The following is a 14,998-nucleotide window of genomic DNA, read 5'->3' on the forward strand; positions in this document are numbered from 1 at the left end:
ATATATGTTATATATATTACACATGCGGCTTTTAGAGAAAGGGACAGTAGCTCACCCAGCCACTCCACAGGCTGACCTGAAGAGATGGTGTATGTGGAGTGTCTGGGGGCTACAGGAATATGCTCTGGATAAGCACCAGGATACGACAAGAAGCACTTCCTTCTCCTACCTAGCATCGTACACAGTGCTCTTTACTTGAAAAACGAGAATAAAGGGCTGGGAATTTAGCTCAGTGGATTTAGCTCGCCTACCTTGCAAGTGCAAGGCCCTGTGTTTGGTCCCTGGTACCAAAAATGATTAATATGTATGAAATATTACACAAATTATAGTGTTAATTGTTCAGTGAAAAACTGGGGGCACCCAAAGAAACCTAGTTTTAAGACTAACTCAATTCAGGATGACAAGAATTCTATAGCTTCCCTGTGTGGTGCTCAGGGCACACACTGCATGGGCAGCTGTTCTGTCAGGGCCCTGCAGATGTGCTTGCTGGGACAAAGCGGCTGCTTATACCTAAGAAGCTGGGGCTCTCGAGCACCAGGATCAAAAGGTTTCTGGCTGCCAATGCATACTAAGTGTAAGGTGGGATAAATGGAGAAGAGTGAAGAACTGTAATCTCAGTGGTGCAGGGCTTTAGGTCCATCTAGTTCTGGTTGGTTTAAAGAAGAAAGTCTGTAACTGCATGGTATGCAAGAAGCTAGCTTCTTCTTAAGGGTCAAATTTTTAAAATTATTACTTCACTCTCTGCCCTTGTCCCCAATAGCTAGAGCTCCAGGATAGCTCTGCAGTATACGAGCTTTTACCTTGTATGATCAAGATGGCTTAACCCGTAGGTACATCTAAGGAGACAATGCAGATTTTCTTGGGCTATCAGGATACTTTTCTCAAGGCTGATTTGAAAGACAATGTCCAGATTTTAGCAGAACTACAGAAGAATTACTTTATAGCTATAAAAGCGATAATTTTATTTAGAGCTACATGGTGGGCATTTGGTACATTGACTTATTCTCTATTCATGAGCTCATGACTAGCTTTCTTTAGTCTCTGGGGTAATAAATTTTCTCTAAAAAAGAGTTTTATGAAATGAAAGACTCTCTAATTACTGCATACAAAGAAGATTTTCATCATTATTTCTAAAGATATGCAGAAACATGTGCCAAGTCTTGTAGGAACTGAGAAACTAACAAATTTGCCTTGCTTATTATAGCTCATGCATAATTAAAGGCTGAATATTCAGATGTCTGATTAGCCTTTTGTTTTCTCACATGTGGACTGAGAAGAACATCAGCTGACCCTTAGCACTGCAGAATTAAAAAGCTAAAGGTTAGGATCCGTGGGGTTTTCTGGAGGTCACATAAAACACTGCAGAGGATAGAGGCTGACAGGCAGAATGATGACCTGTAAATTACCTTGTGCACACAGTCTGTGACCTGCAACCACTTTGCTCTCTAGGGGCAGCAGTTCTTGGCAAATCAGAGCAAGGGCCCACGGGACCTCTGGGGTCATATCCAGGTTGGCCACTCATGAGCTTTGTGACCTCATGTAAGTCACTAAACCACTCAGCTTTCTCAAGAAATAAGGGCAAGGATGTCTATCTCAGAGAATTATCAGGAATAAATGGGTTACTAGCTGTGATTCTCAGCTGGGAACACCGTAAAGCTCAATGAATGGTTAACACTCATTAACGTAGCTGTCATTCTTTCTTCTTACTCTTTGTCCTCACTCATCGGTGTGCTCTAAGTGAAATAAGAAGCTGTATGGTAGGGTGGGGGAGACCAGGAGACACTGGGACTCTGCCACAACTGAGGTCTGAGATGGACCAGAGAAGGACAGAGCACACTTTCAGTCTAAATCATAATGTTAAGGTCATTTCAAAGAAAGTTTGTGTGTCTAATATAAAGAGTAATAAAACAATACTTCATGTGAACAGTAGTATATTCCATGAAACACTGAGTGTAAGCTTAAACTAAGACTTGCTCTAGAAGTGATCACTCAGGTCAAAACAGATGACTTTCTTCCACTGCATTTAACATAAAATTATCAGCAAAACAAGTGAACATGAGCCAGTCGTTCATTATGTGGTTTACCTCTTTAACGCATCTCCTCAGTGTGGACGAGGGAGCAACTACACTTGGAACAAGCTGAGCCCACACACAGATTACTGCCCAGGCCAGTATCTGCCTGAGGTTGGGCCACAGATAGGACGACAGTCACCTGTATGTCACAGGACACTGGCAAAGGCAGCGGATTCCAACTCAGAGAAAAGCACTTGCCCTTTTCTAGCCCCAGAAAGCTCAGGAGGGGCAAGTAGCATTTTCACATTTCAATACTGTATGGCAGAGCTCAGTTTGTCCCTCACAGGAAGGGTGCACATTCACCCGTCTAAAAGGGATCTTAGGGCTGCTCTTTCAGTAGCCTTGGCCACATGTGGTTATTTAAGTTAATTTAAAAGTATCAGTTCCTCATTTCCACAGATGCATTTCAAGGGCTTAATAGGCACCTGAGTCTAGTGAGCCCCACCATCTAGACAATACAGCAGCAGAACTCCTCATCCTCAGAAAACATCTGAATATGAATTGAAACCATGATTAAAAGAATGGCATGTGGTCATCCTGCTCTTAGGAAAGACATTTCACAAGGCTTGAAATATAATGAGTATTTAAGAAACTAATCCCTTTTCTGAGCTACACAGCATTGGCTGATCTATAGTATCAGAAGGCATCCAGTGCAACGGGGAAGGATGCTGACACACGGAGTTTTTTATGGGAGCTGCTCAACAGAGCATTCTGCATCAAGGCTAATGTCTTGTCACTTGCTCCATCCAGTACAGAGGCCACTACCCACAGGCTGCTACTGAGCAACTAAAACACGACAGGAACTTTGCATTTTATTAATTAAAATAGCTGTGGCTGGTGCCTATCAAATCAGGCAGCATGGCTTTTAACAGGAAAATTGCATAGTTCAAAGGGGCTCGCTGAGGACTGCAGAAAGCACAGAGCGGTATTAGAGTAAAACAAAACAGGCTGATGGCCTCGCAAAGAAAAAGCACCCTACCTCTTTGTTTGTGGAGGCTTCCGCGGGGTCACCGGGATGAAGGGGTGTACTTGACGACTCTGCGCCCAAAGGTGAGGAACTGCCAGGAGATGGAGACTAGAACACAGAAAGAGGAAAGGCATCAGTGAGAACCTGAGTGACATTTCTTGGAGCCCAGGCGAAGGAGATGGGTGGAGAGGGGCAAACCGGAACACAAAGAGAGACTTCAGTTGGGAGAACCCCTTTGGAAACAGACTGTTAACTGTACAGAACAAGCTAGAGGCATTTAAACTTTCTTTTCAATTCTTGCTATTTCTTCAAAGAAGTTTTATTGCTCTGCTCCCCCACTAAATGTTGAAAAAAGCTATAGAAAAACTTGACTATTAAACTTGTAGTCCTAAATAAATACAGCAAAAGATACTACACAAATATTTTTTTAAAAATTAAAGATACATATACTTTGACTACCAAATGTCGTATAAAATTGCCCACCCAGCCAGATGTGTCGGTGCACACCTGTAGTCCCAGCACTCTGGAGGATAAGGCAGAAAGATCAGGAGTTTAAGGCCAGCCTTAAGTACACAGTGAGACCGTATTTTAAAAACAAACAAAAAACAATAAAGAACCCCAACACAGAAAACAAAACAAAAAAATCTGCCTAAAATGAATGGAAAAATAAAAAATAAGACACATATTTTCAAAGAGCCAAGTGAGGCTAATTTTGGTGATTAGAAACCATATACCCTGTAATCTAAAGCCCAATGAAAATTCAGAGATGTTTTGGCATCTAAACTGTATTATCTTGGATACTCTTAAATGATTAAGAAATCCTCTGTCAAATGCTGTTTGGCTTTGAAAACTAGGTTTGGGGAGCACAGGGCCTGTCGGGTGCCTCAGTGGATGGGCCCAGCCCTGCCGGAGATGGAATGTGAAAACCCTGTTCAGGGCACAAAGCACAGCAGGCGCTCCATGAATGTCTGCCCAGTGAGTTGCCAAACAAAGCAAGCAAGCAAGCAAACACTGGGACGGACACAGGCGGGCTCTGGGAACACTCCCTGGACCGTATGGTGACATTTCAGTGTGTGCCTCAGATCTAGAGACAGGGTGGCCCCTCCCCGGCGAGCCCCAGAAGTGCTCCGCAGTTCTGCAGCAATGGTCCTCTGAGGGCCAGAACGCAGCGCTTCACAGCTGCGGTGACGACGACAGTGGGCACAAAGCACAGAAAGAAACGACTCAGGATGTATCCTCTCAGGAAGAGCAGGGATGTGAGGGGGCAGGAAGGGGAGTTCCCAGCAGGAGAAGGAAACCACCACCAGTGTTTACTCAAGTCTGCATCTACCTCTTGAGACTGGAGGCAGAGGTACGGACAGCAGTAAAATACCCGCGTACGGAAAGGGAGAACGATTCACAAAGCAATGGGGCTGGGGGTCAGGGAACACAGTTAAAGATGAAGAGACCCCAGTGAGCATTATGTGAAATGTTAATCTTTTACAGGAAGTACAGGGGATACCAAGCGAACCACAAGCTGATATAGTGACATGTGCAAGTCGTATGATGCCGTCCCATCGCTGTGAGGCTTGGACCTGCTTCCCGTGGGCCCACATCTCCCCCCGTGGAGGCAGTGAGCCGAGGACCCATGTACTCCTGGAATATCCGCATGCAGGAGCCAGGAGCCAGCCGCTCTGCAGTAGAGTCTAGAGGGCAGGCAGAGAATGACGGCAGATATAAAGCACCCCACAGCCCCTGGCCACAATAAAGCAGCCCTGCATGCCTGTAAACAGAACTCAGAATGTCTTCACTCAGTACCAAGAGATTTGCTGGGTACTTGCTGATTTTGCACTTTTTGACCTACTCAAAATTAATAATGGAAAGTATAAGAATTTAATGTTTTTGAATTTCCTTAATTTTTCAGTTTTGAAGCGCCTACTTTGATATTTATGGCTTGATTTTTCCCAAGTAATTTTCTCTGTCACAAAGATTTTAAAGGTTCAGCCCCTGAGCAAGCTAGTGCAGTTAGTTTTTCTTTAACTCCTTGGTTTCTGGACCATGTATATCCTTATTTAAAAAAATCCTGAGCATCCCATTATTTCCCATTTTTTATTTACTCCCCCAGTGTTCTAAAAATAGATTCCTTACAACCTTGCTGGTACCAGATTGTCCCAAGATGATGCGAGCAGACAGGTTATCGGGAAGGTGGACAGGGCTGTGCAAGAGCCCTCAGTAGAGCTAAGTGTTCAGTACTGAGTGCCCGCTAGGGAATCCAGGGGAAGAAGAGTAAAGTCTGGGGCAGGGCTGGGGTGTCCCTCATAAGAGCTCTCATGGACCCTTCCAACCTTATCAGGACCACCTCCCCTCAGATATCAGATGCTATAGGCTTCTGCCCAAGTACAAGCTCATGTGAATTTTCTTCATATGCACACGCATCGAATGACCTCCATCTACAGAGTTCCTCTTATTCTCTCGTGCATCTAAGGTCTGCTTAACAAGCACTCTCCTCCCTGATGCTTTCCCAAGCTCTACTCATAGTACATTTCTCCCCCAATGGCATGTCCTGTGTTCTGTAACATTTGTGTATGTTTCTCCTCTATCAAGAGCTCTTGGGTGGCAGGGCTCTTGTCTCCTGCATCCTCATCACCAAATGCCTCAGCCTGGGTCATGTAAATAGCAGGTACCAACAAAGGTAGGCACCGACTCAACGACTCTAATGTGCTTTCTAGCTTTATACTGTTTTCACTTTGCACGTGAAGCAGATGTTACAGACCTGCCCACTATTTTCCTAGATTAATTTTAGCAGCCAATGGCAAATCCTTTTTTAAATAAAGAGTCCCTCTGTTACTATGTGTAGAACATTCAGTCTGCACTTTGAACTACAGGAATGATCCTTGCCTATGAAGATTAACCCAGGATCCAGTGAAGTTCTTTTGAAAGACAGCTGTCCTTAAAAAATAAAAAAGAGGACCCCCATCATGCAAAAGCCTACAAATCACCACATGCCACTGTAGGCCAAGTTAAGGGTGGGCAAGCACATTCAAAGAGACCCAATCCACTGGTGCTGAAAGGATTCAGATATCTGCTTCAAAGGCCCTTTGCAGGTACCTCCAGCTTTTGCCCCAACATACACTCTTCAAAGTGGAAGGGGGAAAAAAGCTATTTACTTTCAAAGATGTATTTAGCCAATGACATGGGAGAGAAAAAGTTAAGATTATCACTAACTTTCTGTCTGGAGTTTTGGGCCCTCTGGGTTGCTGGATGGATATTTAATCTTAAGAAAACAAGATTAAAGGTGAGAGGCAAATGTGATGTGCGAATTCATGAAGGTGAGTACTGCGAAGTCTCCTTTGTGTTCTGTAACCTCAAGCCCATGTCTACTGGTGCCACAGACCCTAGCAACACCTGGCAAGGTCCTGTCCCATCCTGAGGCTCCATAACAGTGGCTGCTGATACCACAGGCCCAGCATCTCCCAAATCCACCCTGAAGGACAGAGGGACCCTTCAGCTTGTGGCTTAGGAAGTGAGGCTCCTGGTGCCACAACGCTCAACATCACCTATGCTTTCCCTGAGAGATCTCAGCATAGCCATTCCACACTCTGCACCACTGAGATTGTGACAGCTCTCGTGCCAACAGGGCTTGACTCTGCAAAACCTCAAAGAACATCCCCGAAGCCCACGTCCACTGCCAAGTGACGTCACATCTGTGAATTGCTGCCATCCAACAATGAAAGCTGCTGACATCAACACAGACCAACAGATCAGTGACTATGCTTCTGAGCTCCCCCATAAACAAACCCAAATCATCTGTCCAGCTGAAATCCTATGTCCTATAAAAATGGAAAAAAGAATTCTCCTACAAAAACAATTTCATAAAGTTAGAAGAATAACATATGCAAAGTGCAGACATTAATGGAGGGATAGAAGAAACATAAAAAGGAAACATAATACTTCTAAATCAGACAGTAATTCTCCAGAACAGATTTCAATTTGAAGGAAGCCTATGAAATACCTGGAAAAAAATGTATTGTTTGTTTGTTTTTTGGTATCGGGGATTGAACTTGGAACCTTGTACTTGTGAGGCAGGCGGCAGAACCACTGAGCTAGATCCCTGGCCCTGAAAAAGAAAATTAAATAATCATCCTAAGGAAACTCAGATTCAAGAGAAAACCGATAAGTAATTCAATAATGAGAAAAACAACTCAGGATATTAATGGGAATTCACCAAAGAGACTGAAATTATAAAAGAGAACCAATCAGAAATATTGGAAATAAAAACTTCAATCAGTATAAAAAATAGTACAATAGTTTCTACAATGGACTAGAACAAAGGAAGAAAGAGTTTCAGAACTTGAGGATAGCTCTCTTGAATTAATTTAGGAAGACCAAGAAGAAGAAAGGGGAAGAAGATGGGGAGGAAGAGAGCAAGGAGGCAAAGACAAAGATGAAGAAAAAAGGAAAAGAGAAAATACAAGAGGCACTATAATACCCAACTTCAAAACATACTACAAAGTTACAGTAACCAAAATAGCACAGTACTAGCATAAAAAGACACATAAAGCAATGGAACAGAATAGGACCATGTTCACATAACCGACTGATTTTTGACAAAGGCATAAAAAACATACAGTAGAGAAAAGGCATCACAGTAAATGTTGCTGGCAAAACTGGATTTGAATTTGAAATTAGAGCTGGGATTTAGCTCAGTGGTGGCACCACCCGCCTCAGAAGCGGAAGGTCCCAAGTTAAATCCCCCATAACAACGATGACAAAAAAAAAGAATGAAATTAGATCTCTTCCTCTTGCCATATATAAAAGTTAACTGTATATGGATTAAGACCTAAACTGTAAACTGAAACCATTAAATTACTACAAGAAAACAGGGGGAACACCTTAACACATTAGTGTGGGGGATAATTTTTAGAAGGAATCCCAAATATATAGGCAACGAAAGTAGAAACAGACAAACGGGACTATAGCAAACTAAGAAACTTCTACATAGTTAAGGAAATGATTTGAATTTAAGAGACAACCTTAGGAGAAATTATCTGCAAACTACTCATCTGAGCAGGCATTTACAACTAGAATATACAAGAAACTACAAAACAGCACCAAAAGATAAAAAATATCCAATTTAAAATAGGCTGAATAAATAAACATATGAAAAAATATTCAATATCACTGGTCGTTAGAGAGATGAGAATGAAAACAATGCTCCGATTCCATCTCACCCTGGAAAGAATAGCTGCTATCAAGAAATCAACCAGGATCCGGGTTTGGTGGTGCACACCTGTAATCCCAGCACTCGGGAAGGCTGAGGCGGGAGGATCGCTGTGAGTTCAAGACCAGCCTGGGCTACATAGTGAGTTCCAGGTCAGTCTCGACTACATAGTGAGACCCTGTCACACAGTTACACACACACACCAGGGTCCGGGATTTAGCTCAGTGGTGCTGCACCTGCCTCAAGCGCAATGTCCTGAATTTGATCCTCGGTACTGGGGGCAGGGGGCTTGAGAAATAAACCAATAACAAATGCTGGCAGGGTTGCTGGGGAAAAGGACCCTTCTCCACTGTTGGTGGGAGTGCAGACTGGTGCAACCACTGTGGAGATTCCTCAAAAAACTAGGATTAGTGGGTATGTTCCTGAAAGAGTTAAAATCTTATCACAGTAATAATATGCACACCCATGTTTAAAGTGGCACAATCTGTAACAGGAAAACATGGAAACAGCCCAAATGCCCATCAACTGGTGATTGAATAGAGATGTCGATTTTTATAAAATGGAGTACTACTCAGCCATAAAGACAAAGTAGAGCTATTAATAGCTAAATGGGTGCACCCTGAGACCAAACTCTTAAGTGGAACAAATAGGACATGTGTGTAAATACCAAATTATTTATCTGGTGTGAGAAACTGACAATGTAAATGAGGACCCAAATGTGTAACAGTTATTATAAAATAGGAAGAAAAGGTTCAAAGGGGAAGGAGAACTAATAAGGCGTAGGGGGGAAAGAAAATGAAAAAAGAAGGAAAAAACAGAAACAGAGCTTAGGTAAACAGGGAGTGGGGTGGGGTGGAAGGGAGGGAAGGGGATGTGAAAAAATAACCAAATACATCCTGTGAGGGTACCAATTCCCAATGATGAGTTCAATCATAGTTGTATACCTAAAATGTACTAATAAATTTAATGAACGAAAAAAAATGGACTGAAGAACCAAACACTTCTCAAAAGACAACAGCAAAAAGCACACGAAAGAATGCTTCAGTGCACTAACCACACAGGAATGCAAATCAAAATCACACTGAGCTAACATCTCACCCCAGCTAGAAAGGCTATCATCAAAAAGAAGAAAATAAATGCTGACTAGAAGGCAGAGGGGAAAAAAAAACTTTTATACACTTTGGGAATGTAAATTCATACATCCATGAGGGGAAACAATATGAAGAATTCTCAAAAAACCAAAAATAGAACGACCATATGATCCAGCAATACTACTGGGTATACATATACGAAGGAGATGAAATTATTATTTCAAAAAGGCACCTTCCCTTCCATGTTTAATGTAGATTATTCACAAAAGCCAAAACATGGGATCAACCTGTATTCCCCTCAGTGGATGAATGGATAGAGAAATGTGGTAAATTCACACAATGGAACACTATTCAGCCAAAAAAATAATCAATTTCTATAATTTGCTTCATAGATGGACTAGAGGTCATTATGTTAAGTAGAACTAGCCAGACACAGAAACAAAAATAATATATTCTCACTCGTCTGAGGAAAACAGTCAATCTTGCAGAAGAACAGAATGGAACAGTGGTCGCTAGAGATTTGCTAAGGGCAGTGAGGAAGGAGAACAGAATGTTTAATAAGGGACATAACCCAGACTGGGGGAATCACTCCTGCTTCTGTTTTAGCATAGCCGGGTAACAATTGGTTAAAACAACCTCTGATTATTTCAGAATCACCAAAAAGAGTACAAAACTCCCAACACAAAAATGATCAATGGGCTGAAAAGATGGACATGTTCATTACCCTGATCTGTTACACACTGTGTACACAGTTACTGTAATGCACCCCATAAAGATGTACAAATGTGTTCTTAAAAATATACACACATATAAAATAGTACACAAAAATGAAATGCTGATGATCCCAATAATACTGGGATTATTATCAAATGTAAATAATCATCCAAAGCATTGTACCATCGTTGGAAAATTAACTGTGCTCAGACGCAAAGGACTGTGGCCAACTCTCCTTTTGTGATCTTCATAAAATTGAAGAATATGATTACTACTAAAACTCCACTCTATTATCTATTCTCATAAAACGAATGAAAAAGTTTTTTAAAATGCCATGATTTGAATGTGTCTCCCAAAATTCATGTGTTGGAAACCGAACCCTCAACACAACAGGGCTGAGAGGTGGGACGTTACAAGGGGACTGAGTCCGAGGGCAATGCATCAAGGCTGTTATTAGGGGAGCAGGTTAGTGTTGAAAGAGCGAGTCTGACCCCCTCTTTCCTCCTGTCTCAGGTGTTCTCTTGCACTGTGCCACGACAGCAGATGCCAGTGCCGTGCTCTTGGACTTCCCAGCCGCCTGAACTGTGAAGCCAATAAACTTGTTCTCTATCAATTACCCAGTCTGTTATGGCAGCAGAAAATGGGCTAAGATGAAGAGATAAACGGGAAGGGTGATGATGACAACAGAAGTTCTCTGAAAGAGCAGAAATGGAGTATCAAATCATTAAGAGGGAACCTTAGAAACACTCAGTGGCTTAGTGTTAGCTGAAAAGTTCTCGTTGTGACTGAAAAGACCCTCTGAGCGTGCTGCATGGTGTAAACACTGAAGAACGCTCTTACATTGTGGGTCTTTAAAAATATTATAACCAGGCCAGGGATTTGGCTCAGGGGTTCCACCACTGGCCTCGTAAGTGCAAGGACCCGAGTTCAATCCCTGGTACCATAAATAAATAAAATAAAAATATAACCCCCAATAACTATCACTACTCTGTTCTAAGAATCTACATAGTTAGAAATTTAACCTAGGTGCTGTTTATCAAAAGATAAACTAAGCTTATTTTTATAATTCTAACATTGCCTTTGAAAGTAAACTTCTAACTGGATCCCTTTTTCTACAAGCTTACTTTGAGTGAATTTGAGCTGGTCCAGTGATTGACTTCAGTGAATTATGCAGATTCTTTAGAACACCCTGTCCCTGTGGTTAAAATGTGATACAGCAGCTGCGACCTCAGGTACGAACACAAGGCCCAAGGGCAATGAGGAGAGGCCACCCGAGTGGCCAGGCCACAGACACCTGAAGTGGAGGACACTCGGAACCACTCCTGTCCCAGTGCCTGGACAGAGTTTATTGGTCAGCTGAAGGAAACAACCAACTCCTAAGACATTGGGTTGAGTCCGCAAAATCATCACGATCTGGCTTTCTAATATTAGACTCCACTTTCAAAAGCATAGTGTGATTGTAGGGAATGCACACTGCATTTCTAAGGAAGAGACTTGGATGCTTTTATTTTACATCATGGTCAAATAGGTGAATTTGTATCTTAACCTTCCTGTTGGTGAGACACAATACCCAAAACCCACAATTTAAAAAAGGAGAGGGTTAACGCGCTCCTGTTTTCAGGAGATTCAGTCTATGGCCAGTCGGCTCCAACGCACAAATATGGCAGAAGGGTGTGGCAGAGTTAATATGCTTAGCTCCTCACAGCCGGGAAGCATTATAAGGAAACATTTCCCAAGGAACAAAGGGTCAAGGACCGTATACAGTACTGAAGGGCACACCTCCATGACACCCAAAGTGTGCTTTACAACCTCCCCCAGCCAGCTCCCACGCCAATCAAGGTGACAAAATTAAGCTTAACCGTCCCTCACGTTCAGTTTCAGAAGAGTGAAGTGGTTAAATGCTGTAGCCATACATCTGTGGAGTTGAGGAAGAACTCAGCTGTACCATTCTCAGATCTCACCCCCGGGAGGGCAGTCCATCCCTCTCATCCTTTCTGAGAAATGGAGAAAGCAGTTACCACCCACTTCTTGAGCTAGCAGGAGTACTGACTGGTGGTCACACAATGTAGTAGCCAGCTCAGTGCCTGGACATGCACAAAACGTTCAAAAAGTACTAGCAGTCTTTACAATTCCGACACCACAGAAATTTTTATCTCACCCCTCTGGGAGAGTGCTCAGAAGGCCAACACACACTGAGGGGGATGTTTTCTTCTCATCTGGTTTCCTTCATTAAAATTTCACTCATAGATAAAATTAAAAAGCGAATAGGGGTCTCTATAAAATCGTATCTCAAAGACTGCATTAATCCATTAAGTCCCAACACTCTGGATGGCATATTGAGAAGACTGGCTCACCCCTGGCTAAAGGTGGGTTATTTACAACTGCTCTGTGAAACTTCTGCATGTCCACCGTCTCTCAGGCAAGAAGCTACCTCAGGGTACAAGCTGAGGGTGATGCTATTCCAGTGACTGACTTAGAAAAGACAACCACCCACTCTGTTGTGTACTGATGACCCCAATACCCACTAATTAGGACACTGGGGGTAGGACCTCAGCAAGCTCTAGTCAACCGGATGAGTCCCAGTGAATGCTCTTTCCTTCAAAGAAGCTTGGTGACAAAAATTCACTGTAACAAACGGTAGGAGAATAAAGACTTTACAGTTTTCCCAAAGGTGTCTGGGTTGAGCTATTCACTAGTTTTACATTTCTGCACTCACTGAACTCATTCAACTCACTGAACCTGAGAATAAGGTATTTGATTCCCTCCTTCCTCCCTCCCTCACATTGTCCCCTCTTCCCTCCCTTTTCAGTCCTATCTTCCTTCTCTCCTTCCTTCCAAGCAGCCAGCGATACATCAAACTGTAGTACGTATTAAGAGTTCATGAACCTTCTTCCTGAGACCTCTTGCTAAGTACTATTTTACTGTCATTTAAAATACCCTTTATCATTGTCAAGACTAGCTGAGTGGCTTCCTTTACCCAGAATGTAACCTGCACGTCTCTGCTCAGTGCTTTTGTTTTTGCTCTTCTCTAAATTCTACATGTCCACAAGCCCCCAAAGGTCCATTCCAAATATTAACTCTTTCATGCAGTATTCCTAATTCTCCTAAAAGGAACTTCCCCTCCTGAAGTACTACATGCATGCATTTTATGTGCATCATTCTTAGAGGGCACCCTTTCTCCTTTGAATTCCATAAAAATATAATCATAGGATAATAACTTTAATTACAACAGTGTAATAACCGCCAGGAAAGTGTGGCTTATGATAAATTCGCATGTTTCCTCTCCAACTGCCCAATACAGAAAAACCTCATAAAATATACAACAGGAATTAAATACATGGACTGAGTGGAAAGCAGCACAACACGTATCTTGTGTCAGAGGAAAAGGGCGATGGAAAACAGACTGACAGAACAGGCCAGGTTCTGCACACACAAGCACTGCAGCTGTAAGCTGGTGTGGTCACTGGTACCCATGTGCATCTGTGCGTTCTCTTCGCTGGCTCTTGCTCATGCTCTGCCTCCCTGCTGTTGCCACAGTGCGCTCCCACACGATAGGGATAGTACGGTGGGGAGGGTGCTGAGGTGGGAACAAGCTTCTCAGAGCGGCATTTCATGTACATCCAAACTGAACACTTGATCTTTCAGTTCCTTTCCAGCATGCACATTCTAGTTGTGCTGCTTTTGCCTTATGGGATTTCAGAGGCAGACCAGGGCACAGGTCCTGGTTGTTCAGGTATTTTTCATTTTGGGACCACGTGGAGCTTGAGTTTCAGCATCCTCAAGTAGCTTTTTCATTTGGGCCTACTGGTTTATCAGGCTTTACTACTTTTCTTAAATCAGTATACATGGTTTCTCTCACTGATTTACCCTGATTTAACCTTATTCCATGGTAGAATTATTTTTAAAATATATGGTTAATTTTTATTCCAAGATGTTTGTGCTGCTGAAAATCAAAAGTGGTTAAGAAACCCGTAATTATTCACACTCAATTCAAAGTATGATCAATGTACATTTGAGCATCCTTAATGTGGCATAGTAGGAAGGTTAGTATAGGCACTGTAGAGGCATAATTATGTCATTAAAATGATAATAGCCTAGGCTTAATGGAGTGTTTTATATATCCATATATAATGGATTCAGTTAACCCCGATGGAAGAGCCTGAGATAACTCAGTTGAACTGTTCTAGCCATTTCCGTTCTCTCCTGCAGGCGAGGCCCACTTGTTCCTAGGCTGTTACCCACTGAACTCATGTGAAAGCTGTAAGATGACAAGGAGGAGCCTTGCTCCACAGCAATCTGCCCAGAGGCACATCCATCACCGGACCACACAAATAATTCATTTACTACCACTGTGAGTGTTCTAAGCTTTTGAAGCTGTATTCTTAGAGGCAAGAAAAAATAATTAATTGGCTAACTATAAACCAAAGTCACCAGTACAAGGATGAACCAGTTTATCATCTGGTAAAGCTGCATATAAAAAGATCACCTTTCCCCTATTCTGAACAGCATCACTGTACTTGAAATCCGTTACAACTTGAACAAATGGGGGAGTTTTTCATCTGTTTCCCCTTTTAAATCCACCCATTCCTGAATGGCCGTCCCACACTTTCATTCCCAGGCTACTGGTCCAAAGCTCAGCAAGAAGAAAAACCAGAGGCACTGTTAACCCTTAAGATACATGACGTGCTGTTATCTGACACCCGCTAAGAATGGTAACAGGTGCCATTTTCAAGGGCTCACTCTGCCAGGCACCGTACCAGAGCCGATTTTACCATTCCCTCGTTTACCAGCAACGCAGCTGTTCACGTGCAAGGCACTCATCGCCATTTCCACTGCTTCACAGAAGCAAGGGACACAGGAGAGCATGTGGAATGGGAGGCTCTGGGTGCAGAGCCGCTCATTTCTCACAATGGGGAGAATCAGAACGTGACACTGACAGGGAGAGTCACGGGCC

At 42.7% G+C, this 14,998-nt stretch overlaps 1 protein-coding gene across 1 annotated transcript in view; it reads right to left on the reverse strand.

The window, feature by feature from the left end:
• Apba1 (amyloid beta precursor protein binding family A member 1) overlaps positions 1-14,998 on the reverse strand; it is a 93,877-nt gene that overhangs the window by 37,158 nt on the left and 41,721 nt on the right. The window contains exon 6 of the mRNA XM_010605885.2: positions 3,052-3,147. Coding sequence (XP_010604187.1) covers positions 3,052-3,147 — 96 coding nt within the window. The remainder of the gene's footprint in view (positions 1-3,051; positions 3,148-14,998) is intronic.

The sequence above is a fragment of the Fukomys damarensis genome, unplaced genomic scaffold (assembly GCF_012274545.1).
Source record: "Fukomys damarensis isolate Sample0158 unplaced genomic scaffold, DMR_v1.0_HiC HiC_scaffold_31, whole genome shotgun sequence".
In the NCBI taxonomy this organism is placed as follows: domain Eukaryota; kingdom Metazoa; phylum Chordata; class Mammalia; order Rodentia; family Bathyergidae; genus Fukomys; species Fukomys damarensis.